Source organism: Equus przewalskii, chromosome 6 (genome assembly GCF_037783145.1).
Source record: "Equus przewalskii isolate Varuska chromosome 6, EquPr2, whole genome shotgun sequence".
NCBI lineage: Eukaryota > Metazoa > Chordata > Mammalia > Perissodactyla > Equidae > Equus > Equus przewalskii.
The window spans coordinates 35236569-35263242 of NC_091836.1; the positions used below are offsets into that span (position 1 = coordinate 35236569).

Here is a 26674-nt window from a genome sequence, read left to right on the forward strand (position 1 = left end):
TGAATGTTGGTTTCTTACTAAACCTGCCCCTGTTTCCTCCTGTCACCCACCATCCTGCCCCAGGGCTGGTCTGAAGAGAAGCCCCAGCCCCACCCTGCTGAACTCAGGCACCTCCTGATCTGCTTGCTGCCCTCCACGGCCCCTCCAGAGAGAGATGCTCCAGGACCCAGGGGGCCCTGGGGAAAGGAGGGCAGGGCAGGTGTGCCCCACCCAGGGCCCCAGGGGGGCCAGGCTGACAGCTGTGGTGGAAGACGGTTGAGCCCTGGATCCCAACCACAGCAGGGCAGTTGGCAGATATCCCCCTGGGAGAGAGCCCCAGGGGTAATGGCCATGGGCTCTGCACGGGGCTGGGCACTGGGGCAGGGACCTGAGAAGGCCCAGGCAGAGGACAGGGCCACACAGGCCAGGGTGCATTGTGACAGCTGCTGCCAGCAAGAGGGACCGGGGGCACCTGCCGACTCCCTCTCCAGGGAGCCCAGGCCAGCAGGTCCTTTGACCCTGAGGGTGGATGAGGCCCAGGACAGGCCTGATGGGTCATGAGGCCCCCTGGGGGCAGAGCCCTGGCCCCAGGCAGCTCTGGCCGCTGATACTGCTGGGACTGGCCGTGGGCACCCATGGCCTGCTGCCCCCAACAGCCGCACCACGGGGCAAGACCCCGGGCCCTGGAGCCCCAGCAGGAAGCAGCCCTTGGAGGCTGTGGGACAGGTAAGGGGCTGAGCCATGTCCGGGGTGGGGGGGTCAGTCTGGATTGGGAGTGGGGGACAGAGAGCCACAGTGAGAGGAGAAGGGAGAGAAGGGAGAATGAGCCAAGAGGAGAGGGCTGGGCAGACACTGGCTTTATTTAAAGTGTCGACATTTTGTCCAGTGTGGATTTGTTTGCATTGATTTTTATTTTTTTAATATTGTATTAAAATATTACTTATCTTAATTACTGAGTTTTTGGCACCCCTTAAATTTGGCACCCAGTACTAGTGCCTCCCTGGCCTCCCTGGTCCTCTGGGCAGGGCAGAGGCGGGTTCGGGCCGTCTGCCTGGGTGGCGGGTGCCAGGGCCTCCATCTCTTAGCTGATGAGGCACCGCCTCACCCCTCCCCCCACAGGCAGGAGCCACTCCCTGGAGCACCAGGGCGCGGGGGGACCCTCCCTAGTGTCCCCAAGTCACTGGACGCTCAGCCAAGTACCCTCAGCCAGGGCCGCCTCCTGTGACTGGCCCCCTAGGAACCTGAGCCCACCCGGGGTGAAGGCCCCTCCGTGGGAAAGGCCCAGGTGAGGGTCTTTGGGGGGCCACGGTCCACCCCACCTTGCTGGGTGACCCCAGCCCCCTCCTCTCTGCATGTGGTGGGAAATCCCTGGACAAGATGCCAAACATCTGGGTCCACTAATGATACTGAGTGAGCATGTTCATCATGGGCACTAATCATTTTAGGGGCAAGCCCCCCTCCCAGTGGCCCCACAAGGCAGGTCCTGCTGTCATCCTCAATTTACAGAGAGGGATAGAGGCCCAGAGATGTGAGGTGACCGGCCCAAGGTCACACAGCTGGTGCAGACTCCAGCGCCCAAGCTCGATGGCCTCCAGCTGTCCCCATCCCCATCTCCTAAACTGATTGGGCTAACAAGTCCGCCTCTCCAGGCCTCAGTTTCCCCCTCTGCAAAGTGAGGGGTCCTGATTGGATGAGGGCCTTGCAGCTTGACACTCGCCCCAGGGAGGCTGGGGTCACCATGGTGAAAGGCTGGAATGGAATGAACTGATCCTCTGCTACACCAGCAATCCAGTCATGGAGGGTGGGTCAGCAGCTGTGGGTGTCAGGTCAGGACAGCATCTCGACATCCTACAGGGACTGCTGAGCAAGGGCAGGGCCCAGGAAAAGACGAGGAGAGATAGAGCCCCCATCAGGATCAGGTCCTGTGCTGGCGTTTGGATCCCAGGGGAACGAAATTTGGCCTCAACTTAAGGTCCAACAGGAGAGGGTGAAGTGGCAACCACACACAGGGTGATGTCTGCAGGACAGAGGCACAGACAGGGAAGGGCAGAGGAGGCCCCACTGGGCATGGAGTACAGGTAGAGGGATCCACCTGGGCAAGGTGATACAGGCATGGAAGCTCCCAGGGGTCTGCAGGCCTGGAGCGGGTGGGTCCTGGGGCCAACGTGGTCTGAGAGGATGCTGGACAGGTGGCCAGCCCCAGACCTGGAGGACCCATCCCTGGAGGGCAGACTTCATCTGGGGAGTCCTGGGAGATGTTTGAAAGGTAAGGACATGACCAGACTTGGGTGGGTGGGGGTGGGAATCCAGAACTAGAGAGACCTCAGGGAGGGTGTGGCAGTGTCCCAGGCAGAGGGGACAGATATGTGGACAGATTCAGGAAGTGGAAGAAACAGGAGAGAGAGGAGCCAGGATTTTTTCTGGACAGTTAAGAGAAGCTGTGACTGCATCAATGTGTCCTGTATTTTAACAAAGTGATCCAAGAGAAGGAGTGATCTTCAAGGCGCTGGTCTCCCTCAAGGACGTCCTCTCACTGACGGGCCCCTCAGGGCCAGGGGATGTGGAGAGGGTGGGCCTGAACACAGGGGATCATGTCCAGGCATGAGGACAGACCCATGGAACATTTTAGGAGCAGTAAGGTGGGAAGGAAGGAAATGCCTAAGCTGGTCTTACAGACGGAGGGGCGCTGACCAGTGATGGGGGCGCCCCAAGCAGAGGAAGCGTGCAGGCCAAGAGGAGTGAGGTGTCCAAGCACACAGCGAGTTGGGGGAGGGTGGTAAGGATGGGGTGGTGGCCGACCATAGGGGGTCTTATGCTCCATGTTCTTTTTCCTGTCGTCTTTAAGGGATTTAAGTAGGGGACTCTCAAAGTCGGACTTGTGTCCCGGAAAAGTGGCTCTGGATTTTTTGAGGCCAGATTGGAATGGCAGAGGGAGGGCTGTCCGCGCAGCGACCAGGTACCAAGATCTATGGAATTGACAAGTGAATGTAAAGTGACAGAACCAGAGAGTTGACGCGAGGAGTGGGCACTCTCGTAGACTGTCAGTGGGAGACTGAATTTCTGGAACAAATAACACCATGTATCAAGATTCATAAAAATATATGTCCCTTTTAATCAAGTAATTCCACTCCTAGAAATTTATCTTGAGGAAATAATCAGAACTATAGCGAAATATTAGAAATGTGTTCATGAGGAAAAAGTGGAAACAACCTCAATGTCCAACAATAAGGAAAGGTAAAATGAACTATGGTACACCACGACAGGGAGTATTAAAGTCATTCAATATGATATTTTTGACAGCTGTAATGACATAATAAAGATTTTTTTAAAACAGGCTGCAATATGTCATATATCAATGTTTTTCTATTTTTATTCTGTTTTAACTTACGCAGTAAAATTCTCTTTTTTTACAGCAGATATAGCAGTTGTATAAATTTTCATAAAATCATAGAGTCGTGTAACTACCACCACAATCAAGGCAGAACATTTCCACCCTCTGAAATGTCCCGGTGCCCCTTTGTAGTCAGCCCTTTCTCCACCCCAACCATGGAAACCACTGGTGTCTTTCTGACCCTATAGTTTTGCCTTTTCCAAAATATCATGTAAATGGAATGATGCAGTATGTAATCTTTTTATGAATCAAGCTTTTAATTTTGAGATAATTGTAGATTCACTGGCAGTTGTAAGAAATACTACAGAGGAGTCCCGTGGACACTTCACTCAGTTCCTCCCAATGGTCATGCCTTGCAAAACTATAGTAAAATGTTAACCAAGATACTGACATTGACACTGTCAACGTAGAGTACATTGGGTCACCAAGAAGATCCCTCACATCACCCTTTTATAGCCATGACCACTTCCTTCCCTCCCAGGCCCCTCCTGACCCCTTGGCAACTACTAATTTGATCTTTGTTTCTAGTTTTGTCATTTCAAGATTGTTCTAATGCTGTCATTTCAAGATTGTTCCATAGATGGAACCATACAGTGTGTAACATTTCAGGACTGGCTTTTTCACTCAGCAGGATTCTCTGGATGTCCATCCAGGTTGTTGGGTGTATCATAGTTTGTTCTTTTTTATAGATGGACAATATTCCAAGTACAGAACCTTTTGAGTCTGACTTCTTTAGTTCACATAATGCCTTTGCCATTCATCCTAGTCATCCCGTTTATCAATAGCTTGTTCCTTTCTGTTGCTGAGTGGGATTGCATTTATGACTGTCTCACAGTTTGTTTAGCCATTCACCAACTGAGGAACATTTGGGCTGTTCCCAGTTTGGGGCAATGATGAATAAAGCTGGGGTAAAAATTTACAGACAAGTTTTTGCTTTAACATAAGTTTTCAGTCCACTTGGATAAACACCTAGGAGTAGGATTTCATTGATCACGTGGTAAATGTATGTTTACAAGAAACCACCAAACAATTTTCCAAAGCGGCTGTATCTTTTTCCACGCCCACGAGCAATGTGTAAGAGGGCCAGTTGCTCTGCATCCTCACTTGCACTTGGTATTGTCAGTTTTTTTAGAAATTGAGATAAAATCCATTTAACATAAAATTCACAATTAACCATTTAAAAATGTACAGTTCAGTGGCATTTAGTGCATTGACAACGTTGTGTGACCCTCCCCACTATCTAGTTCCAGAACATATGAATCACCCCAAAAGGAAACCCCAAAGCAGTCAGTCTCTGGGTCCCCAGCCCCCAATCCCTGGTATGCACTAATCTGCTTTCTGTCCTTATGGCTTTCCCTATTCTGGAGATTTCACATAAATGGAATCATACAATATATCTTGCCTTCTGTGTCTGGCTTATTTCACTTAGCACGTTTTCCAGTCTCCTCCATGTTATAACATGTAATTCATTCTTTTTAAGGCCAAATAATACTACATTTTGCTCACCCATTCATTGGCTGATAGGTATCATGGTTATTTCTACCTTTTGGCTATTGTGAATAGTGCTGTTATGCACATTCATGTCAAGTTTTTGTTGGAAAACCTGTTTTCAATTCTTTTCGGTATATGCCCAACAGTGGAATTTCTTGGTCACGTGGTGACTCTAAGTTTGACTTTTTAAGGACAGCCAGTCTGTTTTCCACAGTGGCTCCACCATTTTGCAATCCCGCAAGCAATGCATGGGGTTACTGTTCTCCAGACTCTTGTCAGCATTTGTTATTTTCCCTTTTTTTTTTGTTATAGCCATCCTACTGGCTGTGAAGTGGCATCTTATTGTGGTTTGGATTTGCATTTCCCTCTAATGAGTAATAGTGTTGAGCATCTTTTCATGTGATTGTCACTTTTATATCTCCTTTGGAGGGATGTCTGTTCAAGTCTTTTGCCCATTTTTTAATTGTTTTTCTTTTGTTGCTGAGTTAGAAGATTTCTTTATACACTCTGGATACTCAACCCTTATCAGATATATGATTCCAAAATCATTTCTCCCTTTCTGTGCGTTGTATTTTCACTTTGATAACAGTTTTTCTTAGATTCAAAAAAGTTGTGAATTTTGGTGAAGTGAAATTTATCTATTGTGTCTTTTATTGCTTGTATTTTTTGTGTCATATCTAAGCATCTGTTGCCTAATTTAAGGTCATGAAGATTTACACCTATATTTTCTTCTAAGAGTTTTACAGCTTTAGATCTTATGTGTAGATCTTTGCTCCATTCTGAGCTAATTTTTCTATATGGTGTGAGGTTCAATTTCATTTTTGTGCATATGGATATCCAGTTGTCCCAGCACTGTTTGTTGAAGAGACAATTATTGCCCCTGTTGAATTGTCTCAGCCCCTTTTTCAGAAAATCAGTTGACAATAGATGTAAGGGTTTCTTCTGGACTCTCAGTTCTATTCTGTTGGTCTATATGTCTGTCCTTCTGCCAGTACCACACTGTTTGATTACTTTAGCTTTGTAGCAACTTTTGGAATTAGAAAGTGTGAGTCCTTTAACTTTGTTCCTCTTTTTCAAGATTGTTTTGCCTCTTGGAGTCCATTGCAATTCCATGTGAATTTTAGGATCAGTTTTTCCATCTCTGTAACAATGGCTGGACATTGAAATTTTGATGGCGATTGCATTTAATCTGTATGTCACTTTGGGTAGTATTGCCATCTTAACAATATTAAGCCTTCCAAACCACAAACGCAGCATGTCTTTGCATTTACTTAGGTCATCTTTAATTTCTTTGAAAATTGTTTTGCAATGTTCAGTGTAAAGGTCTTTTACCTCATTGGTTAGATTTATTCCTAAGTATTTTATTCTTTTGATGCTATTGTAAAGAATTTTTTCTTAATTTCCTTTTTTAGTTGTTCATTGCTAGTGTATGGAAATATGAATTTTTTTAGTGTGTAGAAGTATGAATGTGTGTTGATCATGCAACTGCTGCATTTGCTTATTTGCTCTAGTAGGTTTTTTGTAGATTCTCTAGGATTTTCTCTATATAAGATCATGTCATCTGTGAATAGAGATGATTTTACCTCTTCCTTTCCAAGCTGGATGTCCTTGATTTCTTTTGCTGGCCTAACTGCTCTAGCTAGAACCTCCAGTGCAGTGTTGAACAGAAGGGGAAAAATACACATCCTCGTCTTGTTCCCGACCTTAAGGGGAAAGCTTTCACTCTTCCACCATTGAATATTGTGTTCACTGTGAATTTTTCATGTCTGACCTTTATCAAATTGAGGAAGTTCCCTTCTATTCTGAGTTTTTTAAGTGTTTTGTCATGAAATTGTGTTGAATTTTGTCAAATATTTCTCTGCATCAATCGAGGTGATCCTGTGCTTATTATCCTTCATGCTATTAATATGATATGTTACACTGACTGATTTTCTTAAGTTGAAGCATCTTTGCAATCCTGGGATAAATCCCGCTTGCTGTATGATTCTTTTAATATGGTGCTAGATTCACTTTTCTAGTATTTTGGTGAAGATTTTTGCATCTATATTCATAAGAGATATTAGTTTGTAGTTTTCTTGTGATGTCTTTGTTTGGCTTTGGTATTAGGGTAATTCTGGCCTCATGGAATGAATTAGGAAGTGTGCCTTGTGTTTCTATTTTTTAGAAGAATGTGCAAAGGATTGATGTTAAATTTTCTTTAAATGTTTGGTAGAATTCCCCAGTGAAGCCATCCGGTCCCGGGCTTTACTTTGTGGGATGTTTTTAATTACCATTTTAATCTCTTTCCTTGCTGTAGGTCTGTTCAGATTTTGCATTTCTTCTTGAGTCAGTTTCAGTAGTTTATTTCTTTCTAGGAATGTGTTCATTTCATCTAGGTTATCTAATTTGTTGCTATACAATTGTTCATATTATTTCCTTATAATGCTTTTCACTTTTGCATGGTGTGTAGTAATGTCTCAACTTTCAGTTCTGATTTTATTTATTTTTTGGTGAGGAAGATTATCCCTGAGCTAACATCTGTACCAATCTTCCTCTATTTTGTATGTGGGATGCTGCCAGAGCATGGCTTGATGAGTGGTGTAGGTCTACGCCCAGGATCTGAACCCGAGACCCCAGGCCCCTGAAGCTGGGTGCACGAACTTAACCACTGTACCACCGGACCGGCCCCTCAGTTCCAATTTTAGTAATTTGAATCTTCTCTCTCCTTTTTTGTTTGTCAGACTAGCAAAGGTTTGTCAAATTGGCTCATCTTTTCAAAGAACCAACTTTTGGTTTTGTTGATTCTATTGTTTTCTATTCTCTGTTTCATTTGTCTCTGCTCTAATCATTATCATTTTCTTCCTTCTGGTAGCTTGGAATTAGCTTGCTCATCTTTTTCTACTTCCTTAAGATGTAAAGTTAGGTTATTGGTTTGAGATCTTAGTTCTTTCTTAATACTGGCATTTTAATAGCTACAAATTTTCCTCAGAACACCACTGTCACTGAATCCATGTTTTGGTCTGTTGGGTTTTTGTTTTCATTCATCTCAAAGCATTTTCTGATTTCACTTGTAATTTCTTCTATGATTCATCGACTGTTTAAGAATGTGGTGTTTAATTTCCACTTATTTTTTAATTTTCCAGTTTTTCTTCTGTTATTAACTAGTACTTTCATTCTGTTGTGGTCAGAGAAGATCATTTGTATAATTTCAATCTTTTTAAATTTATTGATCCTGTTTTATGATTCAACATATGGTCTATCTTGAGGAATGTTCCATGTGCTCTTGAGAAGAATTTTTGTTTGGCAGTTGTTGTGTGGAGAGTTCTATATGTGCCTTTGACTCTACTAGGTTTATAAGTTATTATAAAAACAATAAAATATAAAAAATAAAGTCATCTGTTTCCTTATTGACCTTTTGTGTAGTTTTTCTGCATGTTACTGATTGTGAGGTATTGAAATATCCAAATGTTATTTTAGAACTGTCTTTCTCCCTTCAATTCTGAACAATGTTTGCTTCAAATATTTTAAGACTCTGTAGTTAGGTGTGTATATATTTATAATTGTTATATCTTCTTGGTGGATTGACCATTTATCGATATATAATGTCCTCCTTTGTCTATTGCAACAATTTTTGACTTAAAGTCTCTTTTGTCTTATATTAGTACAGCCACCCAGGCATCTTTTGGTTGTTATTTGTATACAGTATCTGTTTCCATCATTCCACTTGCAATCTCTATGTATCTTGGATCTAAAGTGGTTCTCCTGTAGACAACATATAATTAGATCTGGTTGGTGTTTTTTTAAATCCATTTTGACAATCTCTATCTGTTCATTGGAGAGTTTAATCCTTTACATAAAGTAATTGCTAATAATGAAAGACCTACTTTTGCCATTTTGCTATTTGTTTTCTATGCCTTACCTTTTTTTTGTTTCTCAATTTCTCTGTTGCTGCCTTCTTTTGTTTTTAATTTATTTTTCTAGTGTACCGTTTTTATTTCCCTCTCATTTCCTTTTCGGTTTATGCTTTCATTACTTTCTTAGTGGTTACCTTGGGGATCACAATTGACATCTTAAATTTATGTCAATCGTATTAGTTTGCTAGGGCTGCCTAACACAGCACCACAGGCTGGCTGGCTTAATCACAGAAGTTTATCTTCTCACAGTTCCGGAGGCTGAAGTCTCAGATCAACGTGTCAGCTGGGTTGTTTTCTTCTAAGGCCTCTCTCCTCGGTTTTTAGATGGCCGTCTTCTCTGTCTTCACGCGGTCTTCCATGTGTGTGTGTCTGTGTCCCAATCTCCCCTTCTTGTAAGGTTACCAGTCGTGTTGGATTAGACCCGTCCTAATAAGCTTGCTTGAAACTGACCAGCTCTTTAAAGACTCTGTCTCCAAATGCAGTCACATTCTGAGGTTCTGGAGGTTAGGACTTTGATAGATGAATTTGCGGGGCACACAGTTCAGCCCATAACAACAAACCAGTTTGAATTAGTACCAAATTAGTTCCAGTAGTATACAAAAACTCTGCTCCTACACATCTCGGTCCCTCCCTCTTTACATTGTTATTGCCACAAATTGCATCTTTACATTGTGTATCCGTTAGAATATATTTTATAATTATTGTTTTATACATTTGTCTTTTAAGTCACTTAGGAAAAAAAAGAGACGTTAGAAAACAAAAATACAATAATACAAGCATTTACATATACTTATACAGCTGCTCTTACCAGCATTCTTTATTTCTTCATGTGGCTTTGAGTAACTGTCCAGTGTTCTTTCCTTTCAGCCTGAAGCATTTCTCTTACGGCAGGTCTTCTGGTGATAGACTTTTCTGTTTGGTTGTTTTTTTTCACCTGGGAATGTCTTTATTTCTCCTTCATTTTTTTTTTAGGAAGATTAGCTCTGAGCTAACATCCACCTCCAATCCTCTTCTTTTTGCTGAGGAAGATTGGCTCTGAGCTAACATCTGTGACCATCTTCCTCCATTTTTTATATGTGAGACACCCGCCACAGCATGGCTTGATAAGCAGTGTGTAGGTCCGTGCCTGGGATCCAAACCCGCAAACCCCGGGCTGCTGAAGCAGAACATGTAAACTTAACCACTGAGCCACCAGACCAGCCCCCAACCTTCATTTTTGAGGGATAGTTTTGCCAGATATAGAATTCTTGGTTGACAGGTTTTTTTCTTTCAGAATTTTAAAGATGCCTTTTGGCCTCCTTGGTTTCTTGATTAACACCTTAAGAAATCAGGTGTTAATCTTAGTGAGAATTTCCTCTACATGTTGACTTGCTTCTCTCTTGGTGCTTTCATGATATTCTCTTTGTCTATGGCTTTTGACAATTATAATATATCTCCGTGTTTTTGATCTCAGATCTCTTTGCGTTTATTCTACTTGAAGTCTGTTGAGCTTCTTGGGTGTGTAAATTTAGGGTTTTCATCAAATTTTGGAAGTTTTTAGTCAGTATTTCCTCAAGTATTCTTTCTGCTCCTTTCTCTCTCTTCTCTTTGTGGGAATCCCACTATGCACATGTTGGTATGTTTGGTGGTACCCCCCAGGGCTCTTAGGCTCTGTTCATTTTTCTTCATTCTCTTTTCTTTCTACTCCTCTGACTGGATAATACCAGTTGACCTGTCTTTTAATAATTTCTATCTTTTCATTGATGTTCTCTATATAGCGAGACATCATTCTTCTGGTTTCCATCAGTTCTTTGGCCATGGTTCCCTTTAACTCTTTGAGCATATTTAAGATAGTTGATGGGGCCAGCCAGGTGGCACAGTGGTTAAGTGCATACATTCTGCTTCGGTGACCCATGTTCGCTGGTTCGTATCCCGGGTGCAGACATGGCACCGCTTGGCATGCCACGCTGTGGTAGGCGTCCCACGTATAAAGTAGAGGAAGATGGGCATGGATGTTAGCTCAGGGCCAGTCTTCCTCTGCGCAAAGAGGAGGATTGGCAGCAGTTAGCTCAGGGCTAACCTTCCTCAAAAAAAAAAGATAGTTGATAAAATGTTTGTCTGCTAAGCCCATTGTCTGGGGACAATTTCTGTTCATTAATTTTTTTTTCCCGTGAGTGGGCCACGCTGTCTTGCTTCTTTGCACACTTTGTAATTTTTTGTTGAAGACTGAAATTTTTAAATATTATAATGCAGAAACCCTGGAAATCAGATTCTCTCCCTTCCCAGAGTTTGTTGTTACTGCTTATTGGGAGTTGTTGCTGTTTATTTACTTATTGACATTTCTGTACTATCTTTGCAAAGTCTGTATTATCATGTGTGGCCACTAAAGTGTCTGTTCCATTATGCCTGAAGTAAAACAAGCAAACAAAACACCAAACCAAAACCAAACTCTCCCTTTCTTTGTAGGTTGGCTATGATTTAGGGCACTTCTTCAATGCTAGACTATTTGCAACCCTGCCTTGGGTCTTCACTTCCTGCTTGCATGGAGTGTAAAGGTATGCCAGGAGTGAAAGCTTTGGGTCTTCTCAGGTCTCCTGTGCATGCGTGCTATCCTGGGAATGCATGTAGCCTTCTATAGTCCCTGGTATTCGCAGGAGCTTTTCAGAGCCCTTATTTCCCCAAGTATCTCCTTCCCTAGCCTCTTATTTCTCAGGCTTTTTGTTCTGTCTCTTGCTCTCCCCAAATGTCATCCCTTGTCCCCAGCAGCTGTGACTAATACATTTGCCTTTAAACGCTTTCAGCAAACACACTGTGGGAAGCTGCCTCAGCTCTGGCGTAGCTCTGAGGCAGACAAAACAAAGGCAAGTGTTTGGACTGATTCTTCAGGGAGCCATCAGATTGGACAAAACACACAACCACAATTCTTTTAGAATAAGGTCTGTATTGCTTCCTCTGGTATTAGCAACCTGCCCCAGGAATCCAGGCTACTGTCTTCATGGACGCTATCAAGCTGGAGAGTAGGGGATGGTGAGTGGGTAACTTAAAATGACACAGTGCTCTCCTGCTGAAATTCAGCAACTTCTTTCTTCATTGAGCATTTCCCTGCTTGTCCTCAACCACAGAGAGAAAGCATTCAGTCCTTCACCATTCACTGTGATGTCAGTTGTAGGTTTTTTGTAGGTGCTCTTTATCAGCTTAAGAAAGTTTCCTCTGACTCCTAGTTTTCTGAGAGTTTTTATGATGAATAGATGTTGAATTTTGTCAAATGCTATTTCTGCATCTATTGAAATGATACTACAGTTTCCTCTTTAGTCTGTTAATGTGGTGGATTATATTGATTGATTTTCAAATATTGAACCCACCTTGCATTCCCAGGATAAACCTCACTTTATTATATGTATTAGACTTTTTATGTATTGCTGAATTTGATTTGCTAGTATTTTGAGAGCAATTTTTACATCTATGTTCATGAAGGATATTGATCTGAAGTTTTCTTTGCTTACAACGTCTTTATCTACATTTGATATCAAAGTAATGCTGCCTTCATAAAAGTATTTGGAAAATTTTCCCTTATATTTTCCAGAAGAGATTGTGTAGAATTGGTTTTATTTAATCCTTGAATATTTTTAAGGAAGAATATAGAATTCACAGGTGAAGCCATCTGGACCTGGAGTTCTTTGTTAGAAGACTTTTGACTCTGAATTCAGATTTTACATGGATACAGGTGAGCTTAGGTAGCTCATGCCTTTCAAGGAATGGGTCCACTTCATCTAAGTGCTGACATGTATTTGCATGGAGTTGTTCCCAGTATTCCCTTATTAGCATTTTAATGACTGTAGGATCTTTAGCGATGTTCTTCCGTTCCTGATGTTGGCACTTTGTGTCTTCTCTCTTCTTTACTTGGTCAGTATGGTTAGAGGTTTAATCAATTTTATTGATTTTTTAAGAACCAGATTTTGGTTTTATTTGTTTTCTCTGTTTTCAATTTCATTGATTTCTGCTCTTTATTGTTTCCTCTCTTTGGGTTTGAGTTGATTACTTTTCTAATTTCTTAAAGGTGGAGACTTGGATAATTGAATTCAATGAAAAAGAAAACACAACATATCAAAATTGGTGGGACACAGCTAAAGCAGTACCTAGAAGAGAATTTATAGCATTAAATACTTACATAAGAAAATAAGAAGTCTCATATAAACTTTGTTTTAAAATATAATTGTATATGCTCTTTTAAAGCCTGGAAGAAAATATACCAAAACCATTAATAATATTTATCCCTCTGTACTGGACTTACAAATAATTTTAACTTTAACTTTCTTCTTTATGATTTTCTTTATTTTTCAATATTTCCTTAAGACCATATATTCCTTCTTTTTTCTTTAAATATTATCTTTCTGTTTCTTTTTTTGTGAGGAAGATTAGCCCCGAGCTAACATCTATTACCAGTCTTGCTCTTTTTGCTTGAGGAAGATAGTCGCTGCCAATCTTCCTCTACTTTGTATATGAGATGCCGCCACAGCATGGCTTGACAAGTGGTATTAGGTCCACACCTGGGATCTGAACCTGCAAACCCTGGGCCACCAAAGCAGAGCGTGCAAACTTAACCACTACACCACTGGACTGGCCCCTATCTTTTCTTTTTTATTGTGTTATAATACACATAGCATAAAATTTACCATCTTAATCCTTTTTAAGTAAATTCAGTGATACTAAATACATTCACACTGTTGTATACCCATCACCACCATCCATCTTCATAACTCTTTTCATCTTGTAAATCTGAAACTCTATATCTATTAAACAATGACTCCCCATTCTCCCTCCCTGCCAGCCCCTTTGTCCTTGTGATTTTGACTACTCTAAGTACCTCATATAAGTGGAATCATACAGTATTTGTCTTTTTGTGACTGGTTTATTTCACTTAGCATAATGTCCTCAAGGTTCATCCATGTTGTAGCATATTGCAGAATTTCCTTCCTTTGTAAAGTTGAATAAAATTCCATTGTGTATACATATACACATTTTGCTTATCTATGCATTGGTCAATGGACACTTGGGTTGCTTCCATGTTTTAGCTATTGTGAATAATGCTGCTGTAAACATGAGTGTACAAATAGCTGTGTGTTACCCTGTTTTCAGTTCTTTTGAGGATATATCCAGAAAGGGAATTGCTGGGTCATATGGTAATTCTATTTTTAATTTTTTTGAGAAACCTCTATGCTCTTTTTCAATAGTATCTGTACCATTGTACAGTGTCACCAACAGTACACAAGTGTTCCAATTTCTCCACATCCTTGCCAACACTTGTCTTCTTTTTGTTTGATAGTAGCCATCCCAATGAATGTGAAGTGGTATCTCATTGTGGTTTTGATTTGCATTTTCCTAATGATTAGTGATATTGAGAATCTTTTCATGTGCTTATCTATCATTTGTGCATCTTCTTTGGAAAAAAGTCTATTCAATTTCTTTGCCTATTTTTGAATTGAGTTGTTTGGGTTTTTTTTGTCACTGAGTTTTAGAAGTTCCCAATATATTCTGGATATTAACCCCTTATCACATGCATGATTTGCAAATATATTCTCCCATTCTATGGGTTGCTTTTTACTCTGTGGACACTGTCTTTTGATGCACAAAATTTTAAAATTTTCAAGAAGTCCAATTTGTCTAGTTTTTCTTTTATTTCCGCTGCCTTTGGTGTCAAAACAAAAAGATTATTGCCAATCTAATGTAGTGAAGTTTTTGTCCTGTTTTCTTCTAAGAGTTTTGTTGTTTTAACTCTGGCGTTTATGTCTTTTATCCATCTTGAGTTAATTTTTGTATATAGTGTTAGGTAAGGGTCCAACTTCATTCGTTTGCATGTGGATATACAGTTTTCCTAGCACCATTTGTTAAAAAGACTATCCTTTCCCCACTGAATGGTCTTGGCATCCTTGTCCAAAGTCATGTGACTGTATCTGTGAGGGTTTGTTTCTGGGGTCTCTATTCTATTCAGTCGGTCTATATGCCTGTGTTTATGCCAATACCATACTGTTTTGACTACTGTAGCTTGAAGTCTCATAGAGTCACTCCCCCAACTTTGCTCTTCTCCTTCAATATCGTTTCCGCTATTCTGGGTCTTTTGCCCTTCTATATAAACTTTAGAATAAGTTTATCAATATCCACAAAATTTCTTGCTAGGATTTTGATTGGAATTGTATGACTCTAATATCAAGTTGGGAAGAACTGACATTTTGACAATATTGAGTCTTTCTATCCATGAACATGGAATATGCCTCCATTTATTTATCATCATAGTTTGTAATTTTCCTCATATAGCTCTTGTAATATTTTGTTAGATTTATTCCTAAGTGTTTCATTTTAGGGGGTGATAATGTAAATAACATTGTGTTTTTAATTTCAAATTCTACTTGTTCATTGCTAGTATATAGAAAAGTGACTGAAGTATATTAACCATGTATCTTGCACCTGCTATAATTGCTTATTAGTTTCAAGAGGGTTTTTTTGTCAATTCTTTTAGATTCTCTACAAAGACAGTCTTATTATCTACCAAAAAAGACAGTTTTCTTTCTTCCCTGCAAATATGTATACCTTTTGTTTCCTTTTCTTGTCTTTTTGCATTAGCTAAGGCTTCTAGTATGATATGAAAGGCTGTGGTGAGAGGGGCCATCCTTACCTTGTTCCTGACCTTGGCAGGAAAGCTTCAAGTTTCTCACCATTAAGGTGATGTTAGCTGTAGCGTTTTTTGTTGATATTCTTTAGAAACTTGAGGAAGTTCCCTCTATCCCTAGTTTACTGAGTGTTTTCATCATGAATGGATGTTGGATTGTGTCAAATGCTTTTTCTGCGTCTATTGACAGGATCGTGTGATTTTACTTCTTTAGCCTGTTGATGCAATGGATTACATTAATTGATTTCCAAATGCTGAACCAGCCTTGCATGCCTGGGATAAATCCCACTTGTCATAGTGCACAATTCTTTCAATATTTTATTGGATTTGATTTGCAAATATTTCATGGAGGATTTTTGCGTACATGTTCATGAAAGATATTGGTCTGTAGTTTTCTTTTCTTATAATGTCTTTGTCTGGTTTTGGTATTAGGGTAATGTTGGCTTGATAGAAGGAGTTAAAGTGGTAAATTTTATGCTATGTATATCTTACCACAGTAAAATAAAAAAGGAAGTGGCACTACATAGCCGGAGAGAGATGGAGAGATAAATATTACACTTTTTAAATACACTTCTGCATTGCTCAATTGTGTTATATGTGCGATATTCTTATAATTTTAAAACGATTTTAAAAATTTAAAGCAAAAGAAATCTTATATTTGCATCACAAAACCAACCACAGCTTACTGGACTAGTTTCTAAGATGGGAACACACTGGCCCAACCCTCTGGCAAGATGCTTGCATCCAAAAAGCCCCAACTCAGTGCTGCATCCTTGAATGAGTTGGAAATTAAAATCAGCAAAAACAAAACCTGGGGCTTCTTGTGGTTTGGGAGTCTCAGGGGGTGGTTTTGTTGTTTCTTAATTATTTTGAGCCTTGTTTTAACTTTTAAAAGGAATATTTAGATGCGGAATCTAAACACAGGTTTCCAACTCATAGTCGGATGTGTTGAGATGAAGACAAAAGAAGAGCTGGGTTGGGAGAAAGATGGTCAGTCTCATGTGGACAAGGAGAGTTTGAGATTCCTGTTGGGCATCCAGCTAGAGATGGTCAGTAGGCAATTTAGGTGGAGCTAAGGAGAGGGTTTGAAGCTGAGATAGACTCAAGCCTAACTATATGGGCAGTAGGGGGAGTCCACAATGTGAGAAGATGGCAAAGAAGAAGGAGCAGGGTAATGGTCTGGGAGTCAGCAGCCATACATGGGCTGAGGAGAAAGGGAAGCCAGAGGAGGAAGAGAGTAGAGGGTCTCAGATGCCCAGGGTAAAAGAATCACTGGAAAAAACGATCGACCCTGTGTTGCATCCTGCAGGGACATAAAGTACAACGGGAACTGGGGAGGGATCTTGGACTTGACTGGGACAAGGGCCTTGTTGGCCTTGACCTGAGAGGTTTCAGGGAGAGACAGGGGTGAGAGCCAGGGGCACCTTCCCATGTCCCAGCACATAGAACAGTGCCTAGCATAGACAGGAGCTTGGGAGCTGTTGCTGATGGATAGATGTGTGGATGGATGGATGGATGGATGATGGATAGATAATGGTTGGATGGACAGACGATGGATGGATGGACAGATGAACAGGCAGATGGACAGAAAGCCAGTGGTCTGAGAGATCAGAGAAGTCTTCAGGAAAGAGGTGAACTGAATTGTGTCTTGATTCAAAGGGGGAGCACTGTGAGTCAGGAATGACTCCGTGTCCATGGGCCCAGGGAGGACGCCTGCCAGCTGGACTGTGGGAGGAACACTCAGAGGCCCGAAGATGAGGCCTGAAAGGTCGAGCAGGTCTGAGCCAGCTCAGGACTCACTTTACCACGCCACACCAGAGGACAAGGCACTCATGGATTTGCCAAGCACCTACTGTGTGCAGTGTCACCATCAGCCCTGAGGATTCAGTGGTGACAAGGACAGCCTCGGAGAGGGGGCACACACACTGGGTGACTCCAAGGTGTGGGTGTCACCTGCCTCAGACAGGAGGCTGGGTGTTGGGCCACCTCTGGGCTGTGAGTCCACCCAGGGCTGCCCTGGCCTCTCTTGGGGGCTGGCCACCCACCTGCCCAGCCCCAAGATGCAGCACCGCCTGCTACAGCCCTGTGCCCATCATGCCCACCAGGTTCCCACTGCGACCTGGCCCCCGAGGGGCAGGCCCCAGGTGCTGGCCCGGTGGGTTTTGGTCTGACGTTCAGCCACTATGGTATATCTTCAGCGAAGGGACCCAGCTCACTGTCACAGGTAAGTACCTTTCACCACCGTTCTCCTCTGCTGTCTCAGGAAAGTCATTTCTGTCTGTGTGGGGGTGCTTCCCCTCTGCCCTCCCAGCCTTTAGGACTAACTCCCACCTTCCTTTGTGGGACCTGGGTGTGGGGTTAGTCTCAGGGTAACCAGCAAGAAGGACCCAAAAGCAGGAGCAGCCACCTCTGGAGTCTGACAGTTAGATGTGGCAGATCCCAGGGCCTGGGCTGAAGGTTTGACCCAGGAACAGGGGCCCCTCTCCCTCTCCTAGGGCAGATGCCCACATGGAGGCCTGAGGTTCTGACAAGGGGCACTGGAGTGGCCTTTGAGACAGTCCTTGAATCCCAAGGTCTAGGCTGAGGGCTCAATGCCCATCCAGGGTGGAGGAGCCACACAGGAGGCTAGGGACAAGTGTGGGACTGTGACCCTTCTCTCCAGGGACACAGAAGGGCAGCTCAAGAGGAGGCTCATGGAGGGCAGAGAGACAGGTCCAGCTCCCTCTAGGCTGGCGCTCTCGGGGCCTCTGCTGGGCCTTGAGGACACAGAGCCACAGGTGAAATGGGCGAGGTGGCCGGAAGCCTGGTGCTCCCTGGACGGTGGTCAGAAAGGAGCAGTTCCCATGGGGCAGAGGCTCATCTGGCCCTGGGTCGCCATAATCCCTGGGACCCAGGGTCTCACCTGTCCCAAGGGTTGGCTTCCCGCCTCCCTCAAAGGTAGCATTGGGCTCAGGAGACGACAAACGGGGAAGTGAATGGGGGGCTCAGAGCTACACGGCTGTTCCGTAAAATCAGGAGACCCCGGAGGTGCTGGGGTGGCTGTGGAGGCCACTGTGCCTGTCCTCTGGGGGGAGCAGCCCAAGGAACGCAGCCGAGGTGAGGGTTCCTGCAGTCAGGGCAGTAGGGACAGGGACAAGGGCAGAGCCGCAGAGGAGCCCCCGGGCTTTGGCTGGAAGAGCTGAGGCCGGGCTGGGGCTCAGGATTCCAGACTCAGACTCCAGACCAGGAGGAGGGAGTACAGCCTGCCCTGCTTACACACGGGGAGACTGAGGCTGCAGATGGAGCATGTGACCAGGTCCCCTGGGAGAGGTGACTTGGAAGGGCTTCTGGGAGGGTGAGGGGCTGTCTGCTGTCAGGGGCTGAGTGGAAAGGAAAGGAAGGAAAGAAAGGAGGGTCCCCTGGGTGAACAGGCACAGGCTCTGTGGGAACAGTCATGAGGCTGTAGAGAAAGGGACTGCCCATCACCCTGGACTCTCCTGCTGTCCACACAGGTGGGCCCAAGTCTGCGCCCTCAGTCACTCTGTTCCCGCCCTCCTCTGAGGAGCTCAGTACCAACAGGGCCACAGTGGTGTGTCTCATCAGTGACTTCTACCCCAGCAACTTGACAGTGGTCTGGAAGGCAAACGGCACCCCCATCACCCAGGGCGTGGAGATCACCAAGCCCTTGAAACAGAGCAACAACAAGTACGCGGCCAGCAGCTACCTGACGCTGTCCCCTGCCATGTGGAAGTCTTACAGCAGCATCAGCTGCCAGGTCACGCATGAAGGGAGCACCGTGGAGAAGACAGTGGCCTCCTCACAGTGTTCTTAGGTCCCTGAGCCTGTCCTACCCTCAGGGGCCTGGAGCTGCAGGACACCTGCGAGGTCTCCCTCCAACCCCGTCATCCTCCCTGCACCCAATCCATTCTCAATAAAATGTCCTTTTGTCAATCAGAAATCGTGCTCTCTGCTCATTTTTTTCTTGTCTCATATTTAATTTGCAGCCTCTCCAGGATTCTCCAGGTGGGGTTTGGGAATCCTTGGCACCCAGTAACCCAACAGGAGAGCCTCACAGTTTCCTGGGGGCATCTGCCAGGAAACCCGCCAGGACATGAGAAGTCTAGTCACCAAACATCAGTCCCTCTGCCCTCTCCTTCCTCTCGTTCCTCTTCCATCACAGGGCCGTTCCCACTCCCTGCCACCTCTCTGGTGGGAGCTGTCCCTGGCCAGCGGCGTCTAGGTAAGGCTCCCTCCCTGCCCAGGACAGAACCCTCTACACCCTTCCTGTCCTCTCTTTCCTCAGCCCAGAGTCCCTGCTCTGACCTGGACCCCTCTGCTCCTGGCCCTCGCCTCCTAATGCCCTCCTTCCTCCCTCCCCAGATCAGCTCCTGCCCACCCTCACCCCCTCCCTGTCACTCCTAAGGGTTGGACTACCCATGGGGTCCAGGACACTCCAGCAGCATCGGCTCCCTGGCTCTTAAATCTGGGGCCCATCTCGATCCTCACCCAATGGCAGGTTCAGAGATCTAAGAGGACTAGGGGGAAGCCAGGAAGGAAACTGTCACACGAAAGCCCTGCCAGGAGGCTCAACACTTGACAAAGGTAAGCTCTGAGCTCCCCAAGAACCCATGCAAAGAGGGAAATAGGTGCCTCATAATTTCTTTGAGATTAAACAAAGCCTTTGCTTGAGGGAAATTGACGTCTCAACACTCAGGCCAGTCATCTTGTACCATAGTTAAAAGTGGAGACACGTTTCACCCGAGGCCTCAGCATTGATGGGAATCAGGCTCTGACACACCCAGTGATCACCCGGCAGCCTCAGGATGTGGTGATGACCACGAGCTGGTACAGCTGCCCCTGCATGGGGAGGCCCCTGTGTTCTTGCCTCCAGTACTACCAGCTCACCCTTCCTGAGGGGGAGGGGAGGACATATGTAATCACAGTCCCCCAATTTGCCTGGGGAGTCCAGCCAGGCAAGATCCTCACCCTGGATCCAGGGTGGCTCCTTGGTACAAAACCCTACCACCCTGCACACACCACACGCCCAAGGCTGCTCCCACCCCTGTCTGACACCTCCTTGGGTGTCCTGGGCCCCCTGAGCTGTTCCCCACTCATGCCCTAGCTCTGCCAAAGGGGGAGTTATCTTCTCAGGCATGTAGCACAGAAAGTCACCTACCACCTTCCTGGGGGCAGGGGGCATTATGTATTGGGAATCATCTCCAGGGATCTTGGATGCCAGCGGTAAACCAGGTCCCGTTTAGGGACTCTGTGATGCTGTGAGGCTCCCGGGGTCTGGGGTTGCCAGCTGCCCCTGAGGACGAGGGCTGCAGTGAGAGAACCTGTCCTGGCCCCATCCAGCCCTTCACGCCAGGCCTCTGGGCTCCGGCTCCTCCACCTCACTCTCGGGATGGGGGCAGTGGCTGCAGGTCAGACACGTGTCCCTGGGGCAGAGGGCCAGGGAGGCGCCACGCTGAGCATCCTCAGTGAGTCTCTCCCTTGGTTCCTGCGTTAGTCTCCTGCGGCTGCTGTAACATCACTACACACTTGGTGGTTAAACAACATGCATTTATTCGCTCGCAGGTCTGAGGTCAGAAGTCCGGAATGAGCCTCATGACTGAAGTCAAGGAGCCGGCTGGTCGCCCTCCTGGAGGGTCCAGGGAGGACCTGCCCCCTGGCCGTTTCCGGCTTCTGGAGGCTCCCACACTCCTTGCCTTGCCGCCCCTCCGTCCAACTTCAAAGGCCCAAGGCAGCGTCATCAGTCTCTCCCCTTCTCTCTGCCCTCCCCTTCCATCCTACAGGTCCCCTCACTCTGATGCTCTGGCCTCATCCTTACCTCAGACAGACCCCACGTGGGGCCCCAGACAATCCAGGGTAATCTCCCCATCTCAAGGTCCTTAACCCCATCACACCTGCACAATCCCTGTTGCCACGGAGGGCCCCGTTCACAGGTGCTGGGGCTAAGATGCGGAGACCCTCGGGGTGGCTTATTTGCTGACCGCAGCCCCATTTCCCAGATCTCGGGACTCGAGACACCTTCTCCCAAGTTCCTTTCCCTTTGCGTCCTGCTCAGTCCCCAGTCTGGGCCACTCCTGAGGGCCTTCCCTGCCCAGGCCCAGCCCTCCTTCCTCCCTGGTCTCCTGGGGCCCCTCCTCCTCCTGGGGTCCCAGGGAAGGGACTTGGGCTTTCGCTTCAGCTTGGGGCATTTCTTCCCGCTGGCCCTCCGGCTAACTGCTCTCCAGACCTTCCTTCTCGGCCATCAAATCACTCTTGGATGAAGATCTTATTAAGATCTTCTTCTACGGATGGAGGCACCGAGGCCCAGAGACCCTGAGTGACCTGCTTGAGGTCACAGCAGGGACCAGAACCTGGGCCGCTTGACTCCAGATCTCAGCCCCTGACCCCGGTTCCCGCCGGGCTCTCCTGATTAGTCCAGCTTCCTCCCTGGAGAGCTCTGAGACCGCCTACACCCAGGTCCCCTGCCCCGGGACAGAGTTGTTGGGGTCGACAAGAGACCGAGGGGGACAGGGGCCTCGGGTTGGAGTGGCTGGGTTCCTCAGGCCCCTCCCACATCCTGTGGTCAAAAATTAGGGTGAGGGCACTTGAGAGAGGTGCCGAGGGAGGGTCTCCTCTTTCTGGAGACCCCTCCTCAGTCCAGTTCTTGGAAGGGAGGCTCCCTGCAGGGCTCACCCTTGTTTGCCCCAACACCAGGACGATCATTACCTGGCAAGGGGCCTGCCCAGCCAAACCCCAGGTCTTGACGATAAAGTCCAAATGCCAAGCCCGACACGAGGCCACTGGGCATCTGCCCCTCCCCAGCCCCAGCTGCGTTTCCTGCTGCCTCTACCTCCCCCACACCTTCCACTCCAACTGACTCAGATCCCTAAAGGCCACACTGCCTCACCCTCTGCACCTTTCCTCCTGCTGTTCCCTTTGCTGGCATGCCATTCCTCATCCCCACCCACCTGACGTAGCCTGCCCCTCCTCAAGGTCTGCAGTCAGCTCTTCCGTCTTCCCTCATGACCTTTCCTGACCTTCCTCTTGAAGCCAGGTACCTGAGGGTTACTGTCAATATTCAGTAAGAACGTGGTTACCCTTCCACGTGCTTCCCAACCCAGACACAGATGAAAAGAAGTTAATGTTGTTAATTTGCTGTTTTCTTGTTTGACCTGAGGGGTGACTCAAGGGTCACAAGGATTTATGAGCTTGTTTTGCAGAAGAAAAAGAATGTCTTCAAGGGAGCGGCATCGACAGGTGAGCAGCCCCCAGGTGCAGTTGACGTGCAGAAGTCTGACTGCCCACGGGCTTACCTGGACTGAAACAAACAGATTTCCCCTTGTTTCTCTAGAACTCCTCCTCTCAAGCCCCTTAGCTCTATAGAATCCCCTGCTTTCTTCTCTTGTGAAGGTGGAGAGGAGAGAACCTTTCCTCCTGCCTTCTCATTTTGGTCAATTCGAATAAACCTTCCTCCTTCTCCAAGCCCTCGTGTCTCAGTGAAGGGCTTACTGCATGTCCAGCACAGCAACTGGAGATTGAGAGGGTCAGTGTCACACACGGGCATGGCTTGAGCTGCAGCTGATCAGGGACAAGGGCGAGGGGGGCTGAGAGGAGCTGCTCCCAGGCGTCTCCCACTCTCCCCGTCTCCCTGGAGGCTGTCAGGAGGCAGCTCCTCATCATCTCCCCGTCAGGATGAAGAATGAGACTTCAGGCCTCAGACACCCAGGGCACAGCTGCAGGATGAAATGGGGTCCTCAGCAAGAGGGTGTCCCGTCACAGCCCATCAGGGCCATGGGAAACTGGCCTCCTCTGCTAGTCTTTCTTTCTCTGTCTATGTAAGTCAGAAACCGGATCTAAAAAGGACTCGATTGGTTCTCTATTGGCCTGATCTCTCAGCCTTGTCTCGGGCTCGACAATCCTGGGCCACATGGTGGGTGCATGGACCCAGCAGAGCTTACACGCCCAAGTCACCAGCAGATGGTGGGCGCAACCAGGAGGGGCTGCACCCCTATCAGTTCCTCAGAGGCTCAGCTGGGTGCAGGGTGGGCATCACTGAGCCCCTCAATGGATACTGCTTGGTTGTGGGATTGTCCCCAGCTCTGCTGCCCTGTTATCTCACCTGCCATGAGGACAGTGACCGAGTGCTACTTGAGGGAAGCACTGTGCTGGTGTCTGAGGTGCTTTACCTCCTATGATCCCAAGACCACCCAGGAGGGAAGGTGTTAATATCCCCCACACCTTATGGATGAGGAGACCTAGGTTCCCAGAGCTGAGGCCACCTGCTCGAGTTCCTCAGGTGCTCAGGGCTGCACAGATGGTGGGCACCCAGGTCCCCTGACTGAAGTCCCCCTCCCTCATGAGGAGGCCGTACCTGTGCTGTGCCAGGAGAAGGTGCTGTGCACACAGACCCCCTCGGCCTCTGGCAGAGGCATCCTCAAGGCTCTATGGAGTGGGGGGACCTGGTTTCCTCAGCCCTCTGTTCTCAGCACAGTGAGAGCAAAGTTCAGCATGGGAACATGGTGAGTGTGACAGTTGGAGTGCCACCATGCCTGTGCGTAGAGTTGTCAGCATCTGGGGCTGTGTGTGTGACTAGGGTGTGAGTTTGTGGGTTTGTGCCCCTTCCTCTGCCTCTCAGAACAGCGGCCTCTTAGGGAGGAGAGCAAGCACACAGTGGGTCAGTCAGTTTGGAAGCGGGGCCCTCCAGAGCATGGCAGGAAGCTGCAGAGCTCTGAGTTGCCACATCCACGGACCCAGGAGTCTCCCACCCACCCCTGGCTCCACGTCCACTAGGCCCACAGGCTCAGGGAGGTGCTGGCCACACCCGACCCTCTCCAAAGCTACCTCCAAGCTCCCAGTGAAGGCTCCACGCTCCTGTCCTCTCAGCCAGGGGCTTCCTCGAAAGGCCCCCCCATCCTCCGTCGTCCTGAGTCTGAGCTCCCCCAGAGTCCTGCGACCTGAGGACATCAGACCTGTGTCAGCTGGCCCCACGAGGACAACAGACTCCTGTGCAAAGCAGGGCACGTGTTGTGTGCCCATTTCAGAGGAAAGAACGTAACCACGGGGCCATTTAGAGCCAGTTCAGACGGGCTCCATCCCTTATCAACAGAGTGATTAAGAAACTGCCTCTCAGAAAATGTGCAAAGTCATGTAGCCAGAGCATGCACGGAAGAAATCTTGACCTGAAATGACTGTGGAACCAAAGATTCTGCTCCCTGTGGAACCAAAGGACCAGGACGTGACCGGAACCTGAAAGTCGGACTCTCATCCGAAGTGAGGGCTCCGTCCTCCAGGAAGATCTGGTGTTAAAATTCTTTCCCCACCTCACCATAAATGTTTAGAACCTCCCCATAAATGCTTGAAGCCCATGAATCAAAACCTGTCCCACCAGCATTTCCACACACCAGCCTGTTCTCCCGAACCTCTTAAATTTTGTCCCAAATCTTGAATCAAAGAGACAGATCCCAGGGCACACACACCCTGTCTCCCTGAAGATGGAGCTCACGGAATAAAGCTGATTTCTTTTCCTGGAAGCTGATGCTGTAATTAATTGGCTTGTTTACGTGCATTGGATAGGAGAGCCCCATTTTCGTGCGGTAAGAAGAAGTGAGGCTCTGATGGCAGGAGGAAGGTTGCAGGGAGCTGCCTGTGGTCACATGGCGAGTTGCTGGTTGACCTGCCCCCTAAGCTCTTTCCATGGCTCCTCAGCTCTGCGTGACGTGCCATTCATTCATTCACTCACTCACTCATTTAACAAACTCTTGGTGAGCACTGCTGTGGGCCAGGGCTGGATGCAAGAAGATGAGGACCACCTGCCCTGGAAGAGCTGACATGATGGGGGGCACAGCCTTAGAGAGCATGCCTGACTCCACCTTTGTCCTCAAGCCCCCGAGGTCAGCTCCCAGGCCAGGGAGCATCTGATGCAGCAGAAGCATCTACCCACACACTTGGGATAAGATTGAACCAACAGAAACGTCTGGGGGATGCCCCAAGCTGCTGTCACCAGGCATCTCTCCAGGCACGTCACAGTCCCTCGTGGAGCCTCCAAGTGCCTGTTAGGGATATCATTACCCATTTCACAGAGGGGACACTGACCATGATGGATGCACTGGGCCTGCCCTACCCAGCTCAGAGCCAGGGCAGCCCTCGAGGGAGTGAGGGCCCCAGGGCCCCAGGTGGTTCACACTGGGTAAGCCAATCACGGAATAGAAAAGAGTGGCAGGCCAGGGAGGGGGCTTGGCCTGGCCCCACCCGGCCTCCATGTGTGACCCTGGGCAGCCCCCTCCCTTCTGAGCCTCCTCCTCGCTGGAGGCCAGGCTGATGGGGAGAGGGGTTGGTGGCTTCCTCCACAGCCTAAAAGCAGTGCCCAGAATAGCCTCTGGTAGGCAGAGGGGCCCTGGGGGAGCTAGGGGAGGGGACTGCTGGGACCTGGGGGAGAGGACAGAAGGGGAGGGGAGGGGACGGCTGGGGCCCTGGGGGAGGCCAGAGAGCTCTGACTGAGCTGAGCTGGGTGACTCTCCCACCTGCCAGGTCCCCTGTGATGCCTGCAAAGGCACCTAGAGAGTGTGGCCCAGCCAGGCCTGGACAGGGGAACCCCTTCACCCCATACTATTCACTGAGCCCAGCAGCAGTGGGAAGGGGGGGTCTGCCCCCAGCCTGTGTCTCGTGGGGACAGGGACACTCACCAGGAAACAAATGAACCAGACTCGAGGCCCCCAAACTAGGCGACACCTACTTCCCAAAACAAAGTTCCAAACCCAGGTTTCCAGCCACCTTGAAAATACAGCTTCAGGGGCCGGCCCCGTGGCCCAGTGGTTAAGTTCACACACTCCCCTTAGGTGGCCCCAGCTTCACTGGTTCAGATCCTGCAGGCCGACCTAGCATCAAGCCATGCTGAGGCTGCCTTCCCCATAGAGGAACTCGTAGAACCTACAACTAGGATATACAACTATGTACTGGGGGGGCTTTGGGGAGGAAAAAAAAGAGAGAGAGGAAGATTGTCAACAGATGTTAGCTCAGGGCCAATCTTCCTCACCAAAAAAAAAAAAAGGAATTAAAGATCAAGAGTGATTTACAAATAATAATAATACAGCTTCAGGTGGGTCCATGATCTGTCAACTGTCCCCTGTAATACCCTTTGGTTTGGTGACACATGGCACAGCATGACAACAACCGTCCACATCTCAGAGTGGGCTCTCCTTCACCCCCTCCCTCCCAACACATGAGTCTCTTCTCAGAGTCTCTGTGGCCTCCAGCCAGGTTCTGTGTCCCACAGCCCATCCGTAAGTGGAAGGCACATCAACCTCC

The 26674-nt window shown here is 47.3% G+C and overlaps 1 gene segment (V, D, J or C); it reads left to right on the forward strand.

Moving 5' to 3' along the window:
* The first annotated feature begins 384 nt into the window (after nucleotides 1-384).
* LOC103544889 (immunoglobulin lambda constant 3-like) lies at nucleotides 385-19334 on the forward strand. The segment is given in 3 exon segments: nucleotides 385-705; nucleotides 17503-17621; nucleotides 18889-19334. Coding segments are annotated over 3 exon segments (636 nt in total).
* Nucleotides 19335-26674: the final 7340 nt, after the last annotated feature.